General features: G+C 37.1%; 1 protein-coding gene across 13 annotated transcripts in view; it reads right to left on the bottom strand.

Annotated features, from left to right (window-relative positions):
• skor1b (SKI family transcriptional corepressor 1b) overlaps window positions 1-25,112 on the bottom strand; it is a 70,285-nt gene that overhangs the window by 7,427 nt on the left and 37,746 nt on the right. For 9 of the 13 annotated variants that reach the window (XR_010898587.1, XR_010898585.1, XR_010898586.1 and 6 more), the window contains 2 exons: window positions 19,150-19,192; window positions 18,847-19,068 (listed from right to left, as the gene is read on the bottom strand). The exons of 1 other annotated variant lie outside the window; for it this stretch is intronic. Coding sequence is in view for 8 of the 12 variants with exons in the window: in XM_067420509.1 (XP_067276610.1) it covers window positions 18,847-18,914 (68 nt within the window). In the remaining 4 variants the exon portion in view is untranslated. Of the gene's footprint in view, window positions 1-702; window positions 1,025-17,958; window positions 18,074-18,846; window positions 19,069-19,149; window positions 19,193-19,491; window positions 19,610-25,112 lie in introns of those variants that run through there. 3 more of the 13 variants (XM_067420512.1, XM_067420510.1, XM_067420516.1) reach the window with 3 other exon arrangements.

Here is a 25,112-nt window from a genome sequence, read left to right as displayed (position 1 = left end):
TGCTGAAAAAGCCAAAAGTCAGCTTATGCATCGATGTTTGCATAATTCAGTTTTAATTAATCCATATTTTAAAAAATTATCTGTGTAAAGATATTTGTGAGATACCGAGATGACCGTTTTAATAGCCTACTATTAATCTCGACGTTCATTACATTGAAATTCTTAGCCCATTTTTTAAATTGTATTTAATCTGTTTACAATACAAGTTTAGCCTAGTTTTTGTGTGCAATACAATGGACCGTTTTTGAAAATGCAAACAAATAATGTCAACACCAGGGATTAGAGCAGAAGGAAACTATTTCCTTGAGCCTTGCCAAAGATCTTAAAGGCGTAAAGAAGCTTCAAGCCACTTTAATTGTTATTACTAAAAGATGAGCTTTACGTTTTGGATCTGATATTAAAACCAAGTGAGCTATAATTAACACATGCTCAATATTTGCATTCTAACCCCAATTTCATTGAGGCTACATTTAAAAAATGTACAAATCGAAAAATAGCCTACACGTCTATCTATATTGTACAGAGTCTAGCCTATATATTTTACAAATGTACAGTCTGTTTTTATCAGTATGCAGTTCAAAACAAAGCAGTATAAAGCTATTATTAAGTCGGCTACGCTTTTGGAGAAAATTGTGGATAAAGATTTGCCTCTGAACAGTTAAAGAAACAACCATTTACACTGCAAACACTGACAAATCTCACCTTTTTAAGAAGAACGCGAAGTGCCTTTTATGTGTGGAGGAAATGCGTATTCGAAAATACGTCTTGGAGTCCTTTGGATAAATGCGCTGTCCTCTATTGAGCGTTCTGGTAATCAGACGCCCTGGAATCCCGCCGATCTGATATAAAATATCCACGAGCGCTTGTTTAGCGGTTTTCTTTTTTGGCCTATTAGAGCGCGCGGACTTGCATCGTATTCGGCTCTCCCGCGACTACTGCTGAGGTGCGCGCGGAGGGTGACCACATGCTAGTGCGGACCTCAACGACACAACCACTGAAGACATTCGACAGCGCTCAAGTGACAGCTAAACTAATGGCGAGGCACTCCCACTTAGCGCCAGCATATTTACATTAACTATTTGCCTTCGGGACCAATGGGGACGACAGTCAGTGCTGTCATTGAGGCCTGGAGACGTTTAAAGTTCACCACGTGATCTTTTAACACATGGAAGTGATTGCTTGTCTGCCAGTTTGCGCGGGGGCGCGCGTGGCATTTAGGAGGACTTTAGATTTATTCAACCCTAGTAGCCTAGTCGTCTAAATGCTGCGTGTTGGCTAAGCTACAAAAAGGTTTGTTTAATGTGAAATACCAGCTTCCGTGGGAATTACTAGTGCGCGTCCTGAGAAAACTGGAAATCTTTTTTTTTAGTAAGTTTTTAATAAAATAAAATATTTGCTCAGATGTCTCTTACATAATGGTGAATTGGCCTATTCGCATCAAAACCGAACGAATAATAATAATAATAATAAAATATTTAGATATTTTGGATTAAACCTAATGTTTACAAAATAAAAAAAGAAGAAAGGATCTAGGCCAAGTCGTTCAGAGAAACCCTTACCATGTAAAAAAGGCTATTTCAAACTATTCGACGCCACCGTCACACAACAGCGAGATCTTGCTTATCACAACAAAACGATATTAATTCACTGATTTGTTTTGTGTCTTTTAACAGGTACACACACACACACACACACACACACACACACACACACACACACACACACACACACACACACACACACACACACACGCACACACACACGCACACACACACAGTTCTAAATAAAATAAATAATTTATATTGTGCATAATTCACGATTTATTTTAAATGGAATGTGTTATGGAATCATAAGAAGAAAAAAAGCATAAATAACGTTAGCAACAACAACCAAAAAAAAAAAAAACGACCAAAAAAACAAAAACAAAAAGGGAATGGCCTCGAGCCTTTTCATCTATATTCAGTGTCTGTTTAAAAATAAACTATACTCTTATTGAAACTGCATGGTGCCGGGGGACTTATAGGCTAAGCAATGATTGTCTCCGGGGGCTATTTGGATCAGTGTGGGTTATAGGGTGTGCTGTTGCCCGCATATGTTTAAGTTCCCACGGGTTAGTTTAACTTTTAGGAGCAATCATTCTTATGAAGACAAAGCGTAATTTACAACGTTACGCTTTAAACCAGTTTAAAAGCCGTGTCCGCGTTAAATATTTCAGATAGGTAGCCTATAGCCTAACGCAAAAATCAAGTGGGTTTTAAACGGAGAATGGGAAGCATTAATTAATAGAAAAATTATCACAATAAAATAAAATAGGCTAATAAACTATTTAATTGCGACTACACAATTCAAATCACTATAGGCTAACCTACTTTAGAAATGATTGTCAATCCTGGAAATAAAATCAATTGAAAGAAACATATTTTGAACACTTTTAAAGCGATAACAGAGTGTGTTCCATTATTAAAGTGAAGAGTAAATCTATATTTTAACCTCGCTAAGTTTAACTGTTCACGACAGTCCCTCCAGAATGCTTGTGATGTGAAAACGAGCGCTTTCTGCAATATTGATAGCGAAGGGAGGTCCTGGGGAGGGAGTTTGGAGTAATGCGACCCAGCCCAGTGCTATTGACTTTCACAGGCAAGAGACTTTCTTTCTCGCCAACAATAATTACCATTTTGGACTGTAATTATTCACTTCTTTTAAATTATTCAGGGACCAAGCTGAATGCCATATTGTTATCCATTATTTCTTTTACTCGCCCATCACGGTTCAATTTAGGGCAGGTAGGCCTACCGGAATTCGACACCTCTCACGATATTTAATTTAGCCCCTTTGTTATTCTGTAAGAAATTAGAGACCCCATTCTAGAACAAATTACACCTAATATGTCAGTAGGCTTATAGCTTTTGTTATAGGCCTAACGGAAAAAAACTGCTTAAAAAGCAATAGAACGCTACAATGTTAGCCTTACTGGAATTATCCTATATCCTAAATAAATCAACAATATATTATATAATGATTAACATAATATTTATTATTATTATAATGGAAAATTATTGAAATTCTTAATTTCAATCGGTTAATGGAAGGGGGATATTTAGGCTAGTTTCTCTTTTTACCATTTCAATATAAAAGTTAAAGTTTAATATATATCAGCCTAGATTATTAGAGCATTAAACACGCAATTTCGAGTCCCTCCAAAATAGCTAGACCCTATTTAAACTAAGAATTGCCTAAATTACTAAAAGTCGATAGGCATCAAGAATATCAATTAGGTATAAATTCATAAAAGTCAGATATGACTCACCCTTAGGCTAAATATCAATACAAAAAATTAAGAGATCAAATGTATGATTTTTTTCTTTTTTTCAAAATATCGGAGTGTAGGCTAACGTTAAAAAAAGTAAACAGCCCGAAAAGGCCAAGCGCAATATTTCAAGCTTAATTACTATTGGATTGCACGTGCTGGCATATCGACAGATTAGAACAAGAACACGGAGCAACGGTGTATAAAGCGGCAGGGAGTTTCCACTGACCCCTATTCGTTCCTGTTAGACAGCTCGTTTGGACAAGTTAATGGCCTTTGAAATAAAAGTGGACAAAATAAAACTTTCTTTAAAACTTACATGCCAAAACATATAAAATAAGCATTAAATAAAATTCGCCTCAGAAGAGAGCTTGCGAGTAAACACTATTTCTACAAGGTATCAGCATAAAACCATGACCCCAATAAATTTAATTTTAGGGACAAATCAATCCTCTTCTCCTTTATCGATCGCCACACTTGGGCCGCGTTTCAACGCCTTTTTGTTTCACTTCGAAATAGCATTTCGATTAGATCCTTTATTAAGAGCGGATTGCTCTAAAAGAATCGGTGTGGCCAGAAAATTAAATGGTGACATTTTAATTACTGGACATTGATAACGGCGTCCCGGTAATAGGTGTGTGTATGAGGACTGGCACGCTGTGTCAACCCAGGTGGACTGAAGGCTGTGCAGCACAGACTGCACAATACAAACGAGAAAAGGCGCAACAGCTGCACTACAAATGAGCGAATGAAAAGGCTGTGTGTGCCTGGCAATGGAGAAGCAGCTCGTGTTAATTATTTATATTATATTTAAAAGTTGGATGTTTTTAAAAGTAGATATTCGTTTTGCAAATATGCTATGTATATGTGTTAAAAACATTTCAGTAACCACAGAAATAGCCAGAATCTGCTAAACGTATGCGCACGCGAATAGAAGTCGCCTTTGTTATTGGTTAGTGACGCCTGCAAACGATAATAGCCCTATATAGCTATAGCATAAAAATAACCCTGTTGTGCCTCCTAAATGTGAATGTCTCTAGCTGGGTAATTCTCACAATGTACATAGAAGTTCGAGGGAATGAATGGACCATATGTGCACGCAAAAATAAGTTTGCACCGCTTTGTCTCTCTCTGTCCTCCACTGTGTCTTTAAGGGTCAGGGTCGGGTCACTTGATGATGTAGTGAGGCTGCCCATTTGTGACTGGCAGCTACGGTAATTTTACTTGTCAACTCAGAAAATTAGGTACAAAACAAACAAGGCTTTTAAAACGAACTTGTCACTCTTAGTTCCCTTGACACAGGGTCACTGTTCTTAGACTCCACTAGAAGATTTTAAATTGCAGAGAGAAACAAAAAAAATGCTATCTATTTGGCTGTCTAATTAATTAGGTTGGTTAATCCTTGACAGTATTAAAACTGAAATAAACAAATGATGAATGGAGCGGTGCCATTCCCAAAATTCACAAAAAAACACATTATGATTCATTTGTGAACATTAAAACAGATTGTTGTGACATAAGAGATGATTAAAAGCTCTTTGGACAGTAAACTAACATTTTAAGGAAACCATGCAGCTAAAAAGCCTCTATTATTACACAATGACAGCAAGAATAAGAGAACGTTATTAAGAGATGAATCAGGAGGGTCATTATGTGGATCATGCTTACCTTTACAAGACTGAAGGAAAGAAAAACTCATTTAAGTGTTCCTACATTAATCACAGCCTGCACATCAAACTGTGATAATCACCTGAACACTCCATTAAAATAAAACTGCCAGCCCTAGGGAAATCTCACCTTACTCTTTAATTGTTTTGAGGCTTTGATCGGCTTTTTAATCCAAGATTAATTTATGCATTTTTAAATAACTCTACATATGATTAATAAGCTTGAAAATTAAAAGGAGTCTGAAGCAATTATAAAAAGTGGTTGGTCATCACCTCATTAGATGGTGTTGGGAGATGCCGTGTGTCTGTGCGTGTTTGTGGGTGTGTGCGCCTGAAAGAGAAAGTCACGTAGATTTACATAAGACTGTCCGTGCCCGTATATTACAAACAGGAAGAATAGCCATGCAGCTGTTTATGTGCATTGCATAATGCATTACAGGGCTGTATGAATTATGATACGACATGCACTCGATGAAAGGCACAAGTGGGGAAATAGGAGAGAGTAGATTGGCAGAATGAGAGTGGTAGCTAAAAGGGTCAGTGTAATAATGGGGACTTTACAGATTTACATACTAATAGTTTTATTCCCAAGAAAGTAAAACGCAGCTCAGAGCTCCCAGACTGCCGGCCATGGCCAATTTCAGTTCCACAGCACTGGCTCTATTATTTTGGGAATTTTAACTAATTGCGCTGTGGAGTATAGCTTTTCCAAGTGTGGATTTACACCAGCCCTTCAAAAGCTATAGTCTGTCAAGGTCAAACACCAGACCAAAGGAGCTTCGGCCATGTGTGTGTATGCGTGTATGAGTGTCATGCTTGAAAGAAACAGCAGCAGACAGGGATGTTAGGGAAATCTCTGGAGTGTGGTGGAGAGAGAGAGAGGAAGAGGGAGAGGGAAAGAGAGAGTGAGAGAGAGAGAGACAGAGAGTAAAAGCAGGGCTTCCTTCAACCTGCTAATGTGTAAACAAGACATCACTCCACTCCTTGCCTGATGCTCATCTTCCTCCTTAGAAACCTTCCTTGTGCCTTGGCCATCAGCCTCAACAGCTCTCAAGCACACACACACACACACACACACACACACACACACACACACACACACACACACACACGTTTGTTTTTGTGACATATGGGGACATTACATAGGCGTAATGTATTTTATACCGTACAGACCGTATTTTCTATCCCCTTACACTGCCCCTAAACCTACCCATCACATGAAACATTCTGCATTTTTACTCTCAACAACAAAAAAACTCTATATAAGCATTTATAAGCATTTTAAAAAGTGGGGACATGGCAAATGTCCTCTCTCCTTGTAATACCTGTGTCATACCCGTCATTATACACATTTGTGTCCTCATATGTCACAAAAACATGCCCACACACACACACACACACACACACACCACACACACACACACACACACACACACACACACACACACACACACACACACACACACACACACACACACACACAGCAAATAATAACACTTGGTCTTACATCTGCTGCCTGCTATAAAGCACATCACTTTATCTTGCTGTGGGAGGGCCGAGCGTTCGAAACAGACTTGTGTCATATTGTAAAATGCGTTTGTAACATGCATTAATCTTTCCAAATTTGAATTGATTTTTGAATTTATACCTTGTACAAAAGTGGAAGGCATTATAGAGGTTATCTGCGACGTGCGTATGCGTGTCTGAGTCTGTTCACAACAGCCAAGAGCACAAGAACCCTTTTGTCACAAACGGGCCTCATCTGTCACAGAGGAGACCTGTTCTCAGGAGAGAAGATGGGAACAAAGGTGCTAAAAGGCAGTGTGACAGTGAGGGCATCCTGAGGAAAGGGGAACCCTTTCACACACAACCACAGCTGTCAATCATTCTTCAAATCACAAACATGCGCACAGCACGCTCTCGCCACACACACGCCAACATATAGAGTCCAGATTGACTGACAAAGCTCTTTTATACTTAAAAGAAGCATTTTACAACAGCTACACAGGTTTTAAGAGGGATTTCACAGCAATTAACCATTTGGGGAATCTTATTGAACAGTTCTCAAGAATATTGAATATTTCAGTGTTTATTATAAATGATTTATTAATGCACATTATTGTTTTTTTAGTTCATGTGCCCTCGTAACCTTTAATCAACAGCAGTGACATCTCTTCTCTCATGACGTGTTTACTGGCACGAAGGCGGGACAACCTGTCACTCACATGACATCACTGCAATAACAAACCACAAACAATCCAATCAATTCCCTGTGGACAACATCAAGTCCCGCCTTACATTTCTTCTTGTTTGAGAAGCCGTTGGGTATAAGGGAATAAAAGACACTATCACAGTTTTTAAAGGGTTAGTTCACCTAAAAATGAAATTTATGTCATTAATGACTCTCCCTAATGTCGTTCCACATCTGTAAGACCTCCGTTCATCTTCAGACACAGTTTAAGATTTTACTTTTCCAAGAGATTTTCTGTTCCTTCAATGAAAGCATATGCACACTATACTGTCCATGTCCAGAAACGTAATAAAAACATCATCAAAGTAGTTCATATGTGACATCAGTTGGTTAATTAGAATTTCTTGAAGCATCGAAAATGCATTTTGGTCCAAAAATGTACATATGATGTCACATATTGACTACTTTGATTATGTTTTTATTACCTTTCTGGACATGGACAGTATTGTGATACACTTTCATTGAAGGAACATAAAAGCTCTCTGACTAAATTATTGGGGTGAATAATGTGTTTACTGTATATTACGATGTTATGATGAACTATATGATTTTCTCCACTGACGTTCTAAGTTGTTCTAAGCGCGTCTAAGTTATGCTGATTTTGAGAAGGCAGCTGTCTTACTCAGAGATGACAAATGAGAACATGGTTTGTGTAACATTAGCAACACATTATTAGCGGTTTGATAACGCAGTCAAGCCGAAGATCTCTGAGCTGGTGTGAGTGAGTGGAGGCAGGACTAATTTGCATATTCATTGATCCGCATATGCTAAAAGAAGATAGGGTGTCAAGTTGCATACAAGGTATTTTAAAGCATGAATACATTTTTTTTACAGGAAAAAAAGGTTTAAATATGTAATTTTTGGTGATCAAAGATGAGTTTTAAGGGATACAATTATTGATTATAGGAGGAATTTAAAATAATAAAACAAATTCTTAGTGTGGGAATATTTCTGAAGAATCTTTTATGCAATGGAAAGGTTGCATGGATGTTAACGTTTCTTCAAGGAACCATAGATGCCAATAAAGAACCTTTATTTTTAAGAGTGTAGAGGGTAGAAGTTAAAGAGGTGAGAAAGTACCGCCTGACCTCATTTCAACCGATTATTGCAGGCCGCAGAAAATGCTTATTATATCCGAAAAAAGAGCGTCACCTCAAAAAGGCAGTTCCATCACCTCAGCGTGTTAGCCAATAGTGCCAATCACAGAACGAGCCTCAGCCTGTGATAATGGGAATTATAGTAATGAAATCCGGCGCCTGGGCCCGTGTGCCACCTGAGGCGCTGGTACACTATAGCAGGGCATTAACATAAAGATGCGACTTGCTTGTTTTGCAAGGTCTATCAGAGGGATAGTCCACAGAGATAATAACTATTAGTAAAAGGACAGTGCTTTGCTGGATTCCAGCTGTGGAGGCCACATTTCCATACAGATGGAAAGGCTCTAGGGGGGTTATATGTATGCAGAAAGGAGCAACTGTGTGGGGTGACGCCATCGGCTATCTTCACCGATAGCCTTGATCTGATCTCCATCCTCATCATCTTTCTCTGTAGGAGTAGCAGTGAATTAACTCCTACTATTAGAATAGTAAAGGTTCCATGAAAGAGGTGGGATTGAAGATGTGTGTAGATTCGGGGCTCTCTATGCGGCCAATGTCCAAAGTGCTAAATTCAATACTCTCAGAGGTATCAAGTGCAAACAGCTTGAGCGAGGTGTGACCATCTGCTTGACATCTCTAACAGGATGGAAATGTGAGAATGTGAACAAATTTCAGTGGCGAAGTCAAAGTTTTCGACCTCATGTTAAAGGGATAGCGCACCCATAAAGTTAAACCCCGTCATCATTTACAAACCTTCATGTAATTCCAAACTTGTTCGATTATCTTTCTTCTGAGGAACACAAAAGAAGACATTTTGAAGAATGTTTGATGCAAAGCAATGTCGGACCCCAACGACTTTCATTGTAAGGACAAAACACTTAACATTTTTCAATTGGTTCTTTTGCGATCTGCAAAAAAGTGTATTTTTTAAGCTATATCTGCACAGTTTATATTAATCATTAATGAAACATAAAACGCTGACTGTAGCATGGATGGATCTTGAATCTTTTTATCACTGGCCTTGATAAAAGGGTAATGTGTTATGACGATGAAGAGCGAGGATGAGATTTTAGGGTATATCCTGTTAGCATATGATTAATTATGCATGTGAGGGCTGCACTATAAATAGCTATGGAGAGATGGGTATTGGTCCTCTAATGATCAGGCCAATGTCATGCTTAAGGCAAGCAGTTTGTGTAAATAAGGCCAGCGGTCTACAAACAGCAGATGTTATACCTGCACACAATGACCTCCTTTGGCGTCTCACACTCCCTTGATGTCTAAGTTAATAGATAAATAATATTTACAACGATCTTTTTTTAAACCATCCTTTCAGTTTTCATTCTCTTCTCATTCCACAGTCAGTGTATAGAGCAATATTCATCTCTTAACAGGTGGGTAACAGAAACCAATAATGGCAGTATTTAGATTTGCACTTGATTAAGAGCTTAGAGTTAGTCAGAAACCATTGTGTCCCTTCTGGGTTATAATCACAGTCTACATAATTTTTTTTTCTTTTTTTTCCAGCACCTGAACCCCCTTTGTTGCTTGCAGACAATGGATATAAAGTGTTCTACTATGGAGAACAGAAGACAGCCAGACTGACTCCATCAGGAATATTCTGTGTTTAAGAGGTATTTCCTCAATAAGTAAGCCGTACTGCATGAGTAACAGTGCTGCTGTAGTGAACATTAGAACACAATAATCAGCTATTTTAATTTCCTCCGCCAAAGAAGAACCATTCCCAAAAACCAAAGCATGATTAACCATTGCATATGCACTGTATAATTCCAAAACAAAAGCACCAAAGGATGTTTCTATAATATGGCCCTATAAAATCCTACTAAAATTGACTGGCCTTCAAGTTGTTACAAATACATATGACCTTCTATGGAACATAAGGGAGATACAGCTGCAAGAAAAAGTATGTGAAGCGCTTGCAGAATCTTTGAACATGTAAATAAATCTCACAAAATAGAAAAAATGCATTATTTTTTATTGAGTGCTGTTCAGAATAAGGTATTTTACATAAATAATTTGTTACATATAGTCCACAAGACAAAAAAAAATGCTGAATTTATAAAAATGACCCCATTCAAAAGTTTATGAACCATTGTTTCCTAATACTGTGTGTTGTTACCTGAATGATCCAGGGCTGTTTTTTGGGGGGGTTTGTGTTGGTTGTTCTTGAGTCCCTTGTTTGACCTGAGCAGTTGAACTGCCCAACGTTTTTATATTTCTATCTTTTTTCATATTTGCACCCTTTCCATAAGTGACTGTATGATTTTGAGATCCGTCTTTTCACACTGAGGAAAAGTACAGTTCACCTTAATCTTCAATTTCAAAACGTTTTCACCCCCGGCTCTTAAAGCAGTGTTTCCTTCTGGAGCATCAGTGAATGTTTGAACCTTTTTTATTAGTCGTGTATGAGTCCATCAATTGTCCTCAGTGAAAAGATGGATCTCAAAATCATACAGTCAACTGCTGGAAAGGTTTTCTTTTCATTATGCAAAAGATGCTGGAAAACTGAAGAATTTTCAGGACCTGGAGGATTTTTCTGAAGAACGTTGGGCAGTTCAACTTCTCAGGTCAAACAAGGGACTCAAGAACAACCATCACAAACCAAAAAAAAAAACAGCCCTGGATCATCCAGGTAACAACACAGTATTATGAAACAATGGTTTATCAACTTTTAAATGGGGTAATTTTTATAAATTACATAAAATAAAGCCTTTTTTGTCTTGTGGACTATATGTAAATACGTATTTATATAAAATATCATATTCTGGACAGCCCCAAATAAAAATAACGCATTTTGTCTCATCTCTTTAATTTAATTTTCACAGATCTCAGGAGTTCACATACTTTTTCAACTGTATGTTGAAAAGAAAAGTCAATATTGGATCAACAGGGTCCAGTGTTGTCTGCAGAAATACAGAAACTCACACAGGTTTAGAATAACATGAGGGCGAGTAAATGATAGAATTCGAATTTTTGAGTGAAGGTTAAGATCTTCCAAGTTCAATCACCATGGTTACCAAACAGATAAGATTTTAGACCAAGGATGTTTCTGTTATACAGCCCCAGAATTTAACAATTAGCATCCAGTTCCTTGCAAGTCTTTTTTATTAACATGTTGATGATAGTTGAAAATATAAAGTTTCAAAAACATGTGAGGCAATGCATGCAGGCTTCCATTAACATGATGCTTAGCGATCAGTCTAACGCATTACAAGAAACGCGAGTTAAATAATCAGATGACATTTCTCAACTAGTAAAGTATCACATGACTTTTAAATATCTTCATCATAAGCATGACGGTTATTGTAGTTGTGAGCATGAATTTACTCACCTAACTTGCAGAAAAAAAAATAAGTTCTGCATTAGCCTGATTACGGCCGAGTTGGGCTTGCGTGCTACTAGTAAACACAGAAGCTGGCGAACGGCAGTCTTTCGAATCAGCTTTGACCGCGACTCTGGAAGACTTGGAGTTAAGCTTTTCTCTGAGAAAAGAACAAAGAAGTCATTCTTAAAATGACAAGATGTGTTCGGAGTTTTGCCGACCGGATACAGCGAATGTTTAATCTGTCAACTAGCTCCGCTTCACATTGCTCTGGTTGGTTGTAGCGCTATCCTATCGCGTGCAGAGGGAGTTTGAAAGACAACCGATTATCCACCCCTCGGCTTGAGCTGTCAATGATGAGTTTCCAGACCAAACATCTTGATGTGGGTCTGGCTTGTCAGGCTAGTTCCGTATTCCTCAAAATGAATAAAAACAGTGAAATGCAAACTGAACATTACACAAACTTGCAATAATTAAATGTAAAAAAAATAAAATAAATAAAAAACACTATGTAGGCTACTAAATCTCACTTTATTGAACAATGTCTTTGCTGCTGACCTTTGATGATCCAATTAAGCATAACATTAATATTCTTCAGAAATTAGAATGGAATGCATTTGCATTTTCTTTTGCATTTGCATATTTGGTTTGAAAGGGCATAACATTACTTTCCATAAAAAGTAACTAATACAATAAGTTACTTTTTTAAGAGTAATGCAATATTGTAATTCTTTACTTAAAGTTTAAAGATACTTTTAAAAGTAACTTTACATTAGGTTGCCTTAACTACTATGCACTTGTACTTGTGTACTTTTGCTGCTATTGAGGTGGGATACGGCTAAGGTTAGGAACAGGTTTGTTGGTTTGGGTAGGGTGGATTAAGGAATAAATTAATTACAAATGTAATTACATGCAGGTATTGTTTAATATACAAGTACAATGTAAAAACATGTGTACACAATAAGTAAATTGCATCAAATGATGTTAGTACATAGTGGTTAAAGACACCTAATATAAAGTGGGACCGTAACTTTCCCCAACAGTTAGTAATTAAAAAGAAAATCTCTGATGTGAGGTTGCCAAGAGTAAACAACTCAACTTCCAATTCAAAGCAAATTACAATCATGGCAGAGAGAGCTGTTCAATTCTGCTGTAGCGAATACAGTGAGAATTCAGCCGTGACATCAATCTCATTCATGTTACATACCAAAACAGTCAAAGAGATGCTGTGAACAAAGCAACAATCACAACAACACAAGCGAAACACAGGGGCAATAAGTGCAAGCTATCAGCCCTCACATGCGCAATCTAATTGAAGCTCACAGAAACACCTCTTGGCTGCTTTGCTTCAGCCCCAGTAACCTGCCATAATGCATTCGGCCATTTAAATTAACTCGCTACGTTTCTCCTCTTTCTTTTTTTTTTAAGGTGAGAGGGGGTGGAAAAGCTGTGGCTGCTCAGATGAGCAATGTATCATTATCCAGAGTCCTGCATCCCCTCCTAACTGCAGCACCGCAGGCTAGGCAGCCTTGCGTGAGCTCCATCTACTGAGCCAGGCAATCTGGCCAGCAGACATGCATGTATTCATAATGGCAGCAGCCTTTCATAGCAGAGAGAAATAGAGAGAGGGATGAAAGCTCTTTTGGAGGACACTAATGCTCATCATTACTAAATGCTACACACATAACAGCTTATCCCACCCACAGAATGTGACTAGTAAATACATATTACTACAGCGGTTCAATTGGATTTAAAGCAAAGAGGAAAAGAAGTAATTACTGTAAAGATGGCTAAATGCAAGGTACTTGTAATGTTTACTCATTATTATTGTTTTGTCTGTGTCATCACAAATAGAAGGAGGAGTGGATAAACGTAGGGATCGACGCCAGATAACATATTCAAAAAGTTTTTGGCTGAACAGAATTAATTGGTTTTCTTCACATTTACATTAAACTGCTTGAATACTGGACTGCCAAAAAATGATTTGTTACACTTTATTTTAAGGTGTCCATGTTACAGTGAAATTATACATTTAATGACTAATAATTATTAACTACATGTACTGTACTTACTATAGGGTTAGGTTTTGGTTTAGCATGTAATTATGCATAATTTATAGTAATTATATGTAATATGCGTAACAAGGACACTGTAAAATAATAATTTTCTTAGTATGTTTTCTAGGTCAATTATCTAAGCATTCTTAAGTCAAGATACATTCACTTGAGAAGCAAATTGATATAATATACTGTCTTGTTTTCTGGAAAATGTATCTAAATTAAGTGAGTTTATGCTTAAAACAAGGAAAAACACCTGCCAGTGAGGTCAGATTAAACTTAAATTTTAATTCAAAGGGAAAACAAGATTTTTAAAGAAAACAACACTTAATGTCTTATGTCATTTTGCTTCTCATAAATGCAACTTGATTTTAGAATATTTACATATTTGTTCTGGATTTAAAAAAAAAGTTAATTAAGAAGAAAAAAAAAAGATCTATTTTTTCAAGTCCCAAAAGATTTTGTCACAGTAACTAAATGAAATCCCAGCATTAAACCCTAACAAGTTCTCCCATTTCTCATCTTGCTCAAAAAATAAATAAAATAATTTCTCTTTCCATTCAGTCCCATGCAAAATATGCTGAGAAATGAAAATCCCATTTCCAATTTCTGTAATACTTTAACGTCAACAAAAATGATTGATGTAGTCCCAATAAGAATGCATAAGGGATGCACAATATATCGCTAAAATATAATAATTTGATAACGTTGTTAAATGTAATCTTTAGCCAATCTTTTTTTCATCCTATTCAAATGCATTATTACAAACTTAACAGACATCATTATGCCAAATATTCAAGAATTGTTTCTCCGAATTGTAAGCCGAGTGTAAATGTTCTGTGTGACTCAAACATTCAGGCTTATATTTTTCTCTTTTGTCTTTTCCCCCAGTCTTCGTACCAGAGAGTAAAAGCTGAACAGGATTACCACAGGAAGCTGTTCAGTGGGATTTAGAGGCTTTTCATCCTCAGTGGAACTGAGAGTTTTAATTCAGTCCAGACCCATATTAGGCCGCTGGTCAGCTGAATATAGATGCTGAAATAGGTGTTCTCTAGCCAAGGGGGAGAGAGAGGGGCGGCAGCGCAGCGGCTGATTTTGAATGATGCCTTTGCCGTCAGAGTAATGAACAGGTCAGAGAGGTCAACCCATTACAAGTGCAGCTACTTAATTATTAATTACACACTTCTATAAAGCAAAGGACAACTTCACTATGTTGTGTGTGTGCGTCGTGTAACCAGGGCCGTCGCTAGCGGGGAAAAAGCTGGTGACGTTTCTAGGGGCCCCGAGACCTGCACTGGGGCCCCAGATACGGCCCTGCACATAACCTCAAACACGTATGCAGTGGGATCCAAACATTAGAACACAATAAAAATCTGGGATTCAAAGCCTAATAGGATTTTTGAAACATTTTCAAATGAGGAATTATTATGACAAATGAGATATTTTCTAGGTCACTAATGATCAAATAAGCAAATTTGTGCCATTAATCATGTGACTCTTTGAACAGAAGGTCAGATGATCTTGCTTCCAACGAACAAAGTTGTGGAGCTCATGCAGCTTCGGTGCTGCTGTCATTAAAGTAAGATATAGATAGCAAATGTAGTAAGTATTGTTAATGCATGCAAATGCATACTGTAAATGCATGCAAAAGTGTGTTTCCATCTCTTTCATATGCATGCACAGAAACTAACAGCAGATGAAAATAGTTTTTGGAAACACCATGTAGAAATGTTCCATGCTCAACAAGAGCTACATGAGAAGAGATGGATTTAACTTAATAATTACACGTGGTGACGGAAAACCACACTTGGCTCACACAGTTACTGTATGCAATTAAAATATTATTCATTACCTTTTAAATACAACACTGGTGCCGAAATCCCATTAAATTTGGGATAATTGAGTGTGTTTAATTATCAGCTGTGGCATGAAGTTAGTTTAGGAGAAAGTCAGTGAGAGAGAGAGAGAGAGAGAGAGAGAGAGAGAGAGAGAGAGAGAGAGAGAGAGACGAGTGAATGGTGACCTAGTTAATGTCAGAAACATTGTGTTTTAAAAATGACCTTGCTCTTGAAGCTGGGCTCAGAATAACTCTTCTCTTAGACACTCAGGGCATATGAGAGTAATAATGTTTAAATGCTGTATCTTTTTCCTCTCACCTAGCAGAATTATGTGCATTGCGAAAATATTATCGTCTCAGGGCAGGCCACGGACTGTCTTTTCAGCATTAAAAGTCACTGAGTAAAAGCTTTTTGGGCTCATAACTGAGAATTATTTGTTATGGAGATGACTTATGAGCTGTAAGGCTACTGGGGGGTTGTAACCCAACAAAGCGGGTCGCAGGTCTGTTGGCAAAAACAACGCTAAAAACAAACAATAAAATACAACTAACCATGTAATAAAGTAGAGTTAACTTTTAAAATAAAGGTGAAAACACTTCCCATTTCCTTTGCTGTCAAACTTCCAACAAAACTTCATGTCACGAGGAAAAAAAGCCAACTAAATCAGGTAGATGGCAATGTTGATAATCAGACAGTTGATGGCACACATTGACTTTCATAGTAGGAAAAATATACTATGGGTAAGTCAATGGATGCCGTCAACTAGTGGTTACCAACAATCTTCAAAATATCTTCATTTGTGTTCAACACAAGAAAAGGTAACACTTTAGTTTAGGGTCCAATTCTTACTATTAACGCTTATTAGCATGCATGTTACAAGGGTATTGGCTGTTTATTAGCACTTATAAAGCACATTAAAGGGGTATGGTTTTACGGGGGCTAGACCACTCTCTTACGCATAGACAGAGTTTGGGGGTTAGGGAGGGTGGGGCAGATCAGAGCCAATTTTCTACATATTAGACATATGAATAAGAGTGAATCTGCACATTTTAAAATATAATATTATTTGCAAATAGTTTAAAATGATTACTGCATTAGACTAATACAATTAGACCTAGAAGTCTAGTCTCAAGTCTCAAGTCTCGTTTATTTATATAGCCCTTTCTACTACAACATAGACCAAAGGACTGTACATCTAAAAGCAAGAAAACCACAAAAAAACAAAGTATGGAATGACAAAGTCAAGAATTAAAAGAAACAGAATACAAATACGTTTTCACCCGAGTTTTAAAAACATCAACTGACGGTGCAGATCTTATATCAGGGGGAAGAGCATTCCACAGTCTAGGTCCAACGACCTCTAGAACTTATTTTACCATTCTTATTTATTTATTCCTTAAGTCCTTTTTAATCCTTTAATCATTCAATTCCTTTATTATTATTATTATTATTTATAATAATACAAATTATACCCCAAAGAGCCCCACCAAGCACAAAAGTGAAACTCTGCCTATGCTCCTATGCTATTCACAAAGTTGAGCTATTCACACATTGCAGTGCTTCCAAGTTTAAGTACTTCTAAGTAAGTAAGTTCTAAGTAAGTTCTAAGGCAGAGCGGCGGCTCACTATTGGCTGAACACCGCATGCATGCGTTGTGGTGCTTACGTGAATCGCATAGGAGAATGTCACAGAAGAGAAGAGATTGTGGAATAAAGTAATTTTTGCGCACAAAAAGCATTCTTGTCGCTTCATAACATAAAGGTTGAACCGCCGGAGTCACTTGGACTATTTTAACAATGTCTTTACTACCTTTCTGCGCCTTGAAAAAGGTCGTTGCATTGCTGTCTATGGAAGGTTTAGAGAGTTCTCAGACTTAATCAAAAATATCTTAATTTGTGTTCCGAAATGAACGAAGATTCTAACCTTCTAATCGAACCTTTTAATCTGTGCTTTATAAATACTAATAAAAAGCCAATTCCCTAGTAATATGCATGCTAATAAGCGCTAATAGTGAGAATTGGACCCTATTACATTGGACCCATAAAGTCTTACCCTTTTTTCTGTTGAACACAAAAGATGATATTTTAAAGAATGTTGTTAACCAGAGTTGACGGCACCCATTGACTTCCATAGTATCCTTTTCCCTAAGTCAAAGGGTGCCATCAACTCTCTGGTTAACAACATTCTTCAACACATCTTTTTAATAATTTGTGTTCCGGAGATAAACTGAATTCTAACGGGTTTGGTACGACATGAGGGTGAGTAATTAATGACAGAAATGTATTTTCTGGGTGAACTTTAATGCCACCCTTTAATGCCTTATTCTACATGGTCATTTTCTACATCCCTTAAAGGAATAGTTCACCCAAAAATGAAAATATGATGTTTATCTGCTTACCCCCAGTGCATCCAACATGTAGGTGTCTTTGTTTCTTCAGTAGAACACAAATGAAGATTTTTAACTTCAACCGTTGCAGTCTGCCAGTCAAAATGCAGGTAAATGGGTAACAATTCTATGAGAGTAAAAAAAAAAAACATACTTAGACAACATGCACAAAAACCCTGCTGCTTGTGACGACACATTGATGTCTTAAGACACGAACCGATCGCTTCTGTACGGTATTTAAGGTATTTTTTTTACCTCATATCCAGACAAATCTCATCTAGTGTTCCCGTCTGTCATTACTTTCGTCTGGTAAGGTCAAACCGGCGTGATCATAGGTATAAATATATTATGTAGATGCCTCATTTGGCTGATTTAAAAAAAAAACTCTCATAGAGTTGTTACCCATTCACATGCATTATGACTGGCAGACTGCAACGGTTGAAGTAAAAAAACTTTTGTGTTTACTTTTTTGTGTTCTACTGAAGAAACAAAGACGACTGGATGTCCTAGGGGTAAGCAAATAAACATCACATTTTCATTTTTGTGGTGAACTATCCCCTTAATCCTACCCAACACCTAAACTTAACAACTACCTAACTACTGATAAGCAGTATTTAGGAGTTTATTGAGGCAAAAGCCATAGTTAATAGCTAGTTAATAGTAAGGATTGGATCCTAATCTAAAGTGTGACTGAAGAAAGAAACTCGTACAGGTTTGGAACAACTTGAGGGTGAGACAAAATGTCCATTTTTGGGTGAACTATTTCATTAAATATAGCAAATTGTAGGCTCTATATTGATCCTAAAGCAAAACCAGCTGAGAACCACTGCTGCATGTAATGACCAATTCATACAATCAGCTGTTAAATATTCATGTTAAGCCATGAATGAAAGATTCTACCTTGTTACTATTTGTCTGCATGTTTCGTCTTGTCTGAAAGTGCCTCGCCATAACCCTCCGGGTAGCATGCTGCGTACTGCCCGCCGAGCTCCCCTTCTCCTTAGGCCGGCTGTGCGGTTCTGCCTGGCCTGCCCGGTTCAAGCTCAGAGCAGGATGGCTGGGGGCAGTTGAGTCTGGTGTTACTGAGCGAGATGGAGTCGCTCTGCCTGCAACTTCACCGTGCTTCATTAGGAAACAAAATATAAGCTTTCCACTCCATTACCAATGACTTTAGGAGTGAAAGCACATAAGACGGCGACTCACCTCATCAGCAATGCATTGCAATAAACGCGCAGGCTTGAACAGGCTACAGAGGCAGGGAGAGAGAGAGAGAGAGAGAGGAGGGAGAGCGGGGGCACAAAACAGCATTAGCCTACATATGATGTCTTTACAGTGGAACAGCGAGGAAAAATCATTAATGCAATAAAATGTGCCCAGATTAATCAAACGCATCAAACTCTTATGAAAATATCACAGGGGTAGAAATGTTCTATTACGTCTAATGGTGTCTAATCTAATACAGGCAGTTAAGGGCTTGGGTATTTCTTCATTGTGAAATGCAATTTGGGAAGTTTAAAGGGAGCCAGTGAAGCGTGGGTCTCACACTGCCGACAGGAACATGGGGCATGATGATATATTTTTTTTCTTCCCTTTTTCTCTCTCTCTCTCTCTCGCCCCTTTCCTTCAAACTCATAAAAGCTCACTATTAAAGATCCCTGGATGGAGTGCATTTGAAAAGCTGAAAAAAGAAAAACAGAAAAGATGAGAGGCAATATGTAATTAGCATGTCATAATCAAAACGACTCATTCGGACACATTATGATCACAGGGAGGAAATTATTGCATCGCTAGTGGCAATCTGTGGGCATGTGTTAACACCATTTCCATAATGAAAATACACAAATGTTAATAGCCCGCGCCTTGATTTGGAGGGGGAATACGGAAAAGAACGTTAATTTCACACTGCACTTTCACTAGCCCTTAGGTTGTTGGAGAATTGCAGGGTTGAAGAAACACACATATAGGCTCAAACCATTCGCAAATGTTGTTTTTCCCGATTTCTCTCTTACGACGACGTTCTTCTCTGGCTGGAAAAAAAGCCAGCGTCGCTCCCATGCCACACTTTTCCAGAGAGGCCCCACACAAAAATTCTCATTTTCAATTAAAATCTCATTTCATTTGAAGTTGACGTGAAACCATAAATGGGAATTAGCATATTTGGGAGCGTGCCAAAGTGTATGTTGTATATTTCACTTTAAAAATTGATTTTAGCTCTATCCATTTACTTCAGAATGGCAGTGATTGATGAGAACACAGCTTTCTTTCTCAACAAAAACAAAAAGTAACAAGTCCTGGCAGTTTTTTTTTAACAAACAATCATTTGCATGTCCAATGATCATGCTCAAATGGAGTATCAAGGCAACATAAGACATGAGGCAGAGGAAAGTGTGCAAATGCATTAACACAATGACATGTTTCCTCAGGGTTAAAAGACACAAAAAATGAGGAGACGACTATATCCAATTTGTTTTTTCCTCAAAGAATAGATATGGATAAATTAACAACATATTACCTTTAAAAAGCCAAGGTTTGCACATTGCTGAATCACTCTCTCTTCTCTGCCCTTTACTTTGTACACACTGTAAAAAAATTGGTTGTTTTTTGTTGGTTTAACTTAAAAAAGTAAGTAACCTGGTTGCCTTAAAATTTTGAGTTTATTGAAATTAAAAATTTGAGTTGATACAATGAAGGAAATTTGTTTAATAAATAGAAACTCAAAATGTTTTTGTATCTGAACCACATAAAAAATTTGCTCAATCCTGAAAATAGCACTATTTGGCATGTTTCACTGCGTCATCAGAAATAAAAACACACAATTACCCAAAATGCTTACAAAATCTTTTAATAATATTTGAATAAAGGTTATCGAATCTCAAAAAATGTTCATTGTATTAACTCAAAATTCTAATTTCAATGAACTCAAAATTTTAAGGCAACCAGGTAACTTTTTTTCTAAATAATTTTTTACAGTGCAGGCTATCACTATGCATGACCAAAAATGTTTTATTAAGAAACAAAATCATGCCATATTCATCAAAACATTCAGCTATAATAATAATAATAATAATAATAATAATAATAATAATAATAATAATAATAATAATAATAATAAATTGTAAAATAAAATAAAAAAATAATAGAACAATAAAATAAAAAAAGAGTAAAATAATTAATAAAATCAAAATAAATCAAAAACAAAATAAAACAAAATAAAAAAATAGTTAAATAAATAATAAAATAAAATCAAAATAAGAAAAACTTAACCCTAACTTATAAATATAGTAAAATTAAATTTAAAAATCTAATAAAATAAAAATAAATAAATAATAAAATCAAACAAAATCAAATCAAACCATTGTAAACTGTAAAATGATTGTAAATTTGTAAACACAAAAAAAAAATCAATTGAATAAAATAAAAATAATCAAATCAAATAAAAAAACTAATAAAAATAAATAAATAAATAATAAAACCACATAATAAAATAAAAAAATAATAAAATTGAACTAAATCAATCAAATAACTGTAAGCTCCACAAAACACTACACATCAGACAGGAGTCAGAAGACACATTAGTAAATCTGCATTTATTAAAAAATATTAATGGAAGACATTAGAGATAAGCACATTTCCTATTAAACTGTCCTTAGTTTATATAAAACACACATAAAAAAATCAGCAGGACAGCAGAAGAAAAGATTTCCTTTTGCAAACCGCCAACCAAATCTCAGACTACAGAAGAATCCAAATCGAGCGATTGAGAATGCGTGCGATTACGTAAGAATACAGAAAACAACTTTCAACAGAGTTATAAAGGGCGGGAATTCTGAAACTTTTGTCGTGTCCTGACTCAATCAATCGAGACACCACAGAGCGCCCTCTCCCCCCGTTCGTGGCTCTCTTCAATGCCCCATTTCCAGGACGGGACACAGTAAATTACATGCTCATTTTACAGGGCCTCTTTGACAAATCCACAATGCATTTATTGATTCATTCTCTAAATCAAATAAGGCTTTACTCCCCCCCTCCGTGTTAATACCTAGAGACCCCCTACCTGACACAATATCCATTCTGCTGCTGGAAAATGAAGTATCAGTCGACATGGATAATGAATTCATCCTGCATTGCTAAAATAACTCTAATTGCCAACCACATGCCGGAGCAATTGGAAAATAATATTAATACGCATTTGCTAGGTGTATTATCCATTTGTCCAAGTCAATAAGAACTGTCATTAAAAGCGGCAATAAAACTCACATTTCGCCTGCTTATTTATCTCACAGGGAATTCAAACTTGCATTTAGCACATTTTGCAGACTGATTACTTATCACATTACAATGCTTTTTCATGTTAAAATTCAAATGAGATGTTTCTGGAATGAATGGTACAGTTTAATTTGCATATTTATTATCTTTATGGGTAAGGTTCCAGAGTAGAGTTTGAAAGTAATCATAAAAGCGCATATTTCCTCCTCATCGCATCATTTCTCATCAGCCATATTGGCCCATCTCGACACTTTGGTTCTAATAAATGATTCTTTGCATTATTTTGTGTGCTGCATGTAAAAAGTTATAAATACATTATGTTCACCAACTCTACGACGTGCGTCGGGCCAAAAGTTGAAAAACAACAGATGTTGTCTTGGTTTCGTTTCAAATAATCCACAAACAGCCATCCAAAATAGATAAAATCAACCCAAGACAGACCTTGGAGTTTCTGAAAAAAGGGCGACTACCTGTGATCAACAGCTGCTTTTGAGCCCCTAATTCACTTCAGAAGAGAATAAGCTGAGGGAGGACGTTGGGTGCTCAGCAAGGGCATTTGGCTTTGGTCTCCATGGAGATAAGAGTAAAGGAGGATGTAAGATGAGAGAGGGGGAGAGGAAAGCCCTCTGTCTCTCTCTCTCCACTATGCCTCATTGTTATCAAAATGACAGTCCTGTGGGTGAAATGAAATCCAGGCGAGTTAGCTCCGTCTGGACAGAGGTTAGCACTCTGTTCATCTGTATGGGAATTATGGGCCGGCCCGGCGCCCGCGGCACATGGGTTTAGCGGTGACCTCAGACATGGCCTCTCTCAGCAGCGGACACATTTTTTATCACGACCACTTTCCGAGGACCCTACCCGAAACCCCAGCCTCTGGCACACACACAGTCACACAGTTAAATGTTGTGTTTTCATGTTTTATGGGGACTTAATGGTTTTTATACTGTGTTCTATCCCATAACAGAAAACTTTCTGCATTGTTAAATAAAAAAATAAATAAAAACAACACTTAGTATGATTTATAAGCTTATCTCATCGGGACCAAAAATGTCCCCACAAGGACAAGGTTTTCAGATATTGCCATCTTTGTGGGGAGATCTCACACACGACTGCACGCACGCACACACACGTTTGTTTTTGTGACATATGGGGACATTCCATAGGCGTAATGGTTTTTATACCGTACAAACCGTATTTTCTATCCCCTACACTGCCCCTACGCCTAAACCTACCCATCACAGGAAACATTCTGCATTTTTACTTTCTAAAAAAACTCATCTTGTATGATTTATAAGCATTTTGAAAAGTGGGGACATGGCAAATGTCCTCATATTTCACCCTCTACTTGTAATACCTGTGTCAAACCCATGTCATTATACACATTTGTGTCCTCGTATGTCACAAAAACATGCCCACACACGCAAGCACGCACGCACGCACGCACGCACGCACGCACGCACACACACACGTTGTGTTTCCATGTTTTATGAGGACTTTCCATAGGTGTAATGGTTTTAAACTTTAAATTATATTCCCCTACACTGCCCCTACCCCTAAACTTACCCATTACAGGAAACATTCTTCTTTTTTACATTTTCAAAAAACATAATTTAGTATGATTTATAAGATGTTTTCTTCATGGAGACAGAAAAATGTCCCCACAAGGACAAGGATTACCATCTTTGTGGAATATCACTTAGCAGAGAATCAGGCCTCATTATTACAGTTTTTTTCCCCGATTGCTAAACGACAGTGAGCACTACATGTGCAAAACTCTCACTACAGTCTGCACTACCAACAGTCACCTGAGCTAAACAGTTCACATCTCCTGCAAAACTCATTCCAACCAACACAACTCTTAACACATGGCTCAAAACAGGCTCAGTGCAGCCAAACACTATGCACAACCCTCATCGAGATAACACACACTGTCTCTCAGAAAACACTGAGAGTAACAACACTAGCATCACACACCAATACAGAAAATACAAACTTTTCATCTTTACAGTTTGAACAATTTCATTGTGACTTCATACATAGTAATATTTTCTTCAAAGAACAGTGATATCCTTTCACATGATTTGTTTACATTTTAGGAACATCATTCTTTAAGGTAAATGAAAATTAGCAGTTTACTTCAATAGTCTGTAATTTACGGAATTACAGTAATGAGAAAAAATAGTTAGAAACTAAAAGTACATACTGTAATTTGAACAAATAATTGAGGGACCTTTCAGCTGAAATTGCAATCAGCAGAGTTTGAAAGGCACAATGTTGAAATCTATTATGTTTTGAATCTGTGGGTCTCAGTTTTGACAGCAGTGTGTTAGCATTTGAACAAAGTACTGTAAATCCACAGTGTTGTGCAGGTGTGGTTAAAGTCATGGGATAGAGTTTTGAAAAGTGTGTTCAAGCAATGAAAAACGAACTAGAGTTTGGTCGACATGAACTGCTGCTGTGCAGACTGTAGTTAGAGTTTTGCATGTGACTCCAGTTGTGCCCACTGTCGTTTAGCAATCGGGAAAAAAAAAACGTAAGAGCCACTTGTAGTGATAAATATGGATATAAAAAATTGATTTGATTTCATTCGATTTTTTTTTTTTGTTTGTTGATATGAGAGACATGGAACTAGCAAAGCAAAACTTGAGTGGTGATTATAAAAAAAGATCTAAAATATTATAAAAATACATCTGAGAAAGGGGCTTGTTGTCACATGGAGATGATGAGCAGTAGTTACACAAATACAGCAAATCTGCATATTAGAATGATTTCTGAAGGATCATGTGACACTGAAGACTGGAGTAAAGATGCTGAGAATTCAGCTTTGACATCACAGGAATAAATTACGCCTTAAATAGTAATAATATTTCACAATATTACTGTTTTTCCTGTATTTTTGG

This window comes from Pseudorasbora parva, chromosome 16 (assembly GCF_024679245.1).
Source record: "Pseudorasbora parva isolate DD20220531a chromosome 16, ASM2467924v1, whole genome shotgun sequence".
In the NCBI taxonomy this organism is placed as follows: domain Eukaryota; kingdom Metazoa; phylum Chordata; class Actinopteri; order Cypriniformes; family Gobionidae; genus Pseudorasbora; species Pseudorasbora parva.
Note: the sequence above shows the minus strand (reverse complement) of the source record. Positions and strands in the feature narration are given on the sequence as shown.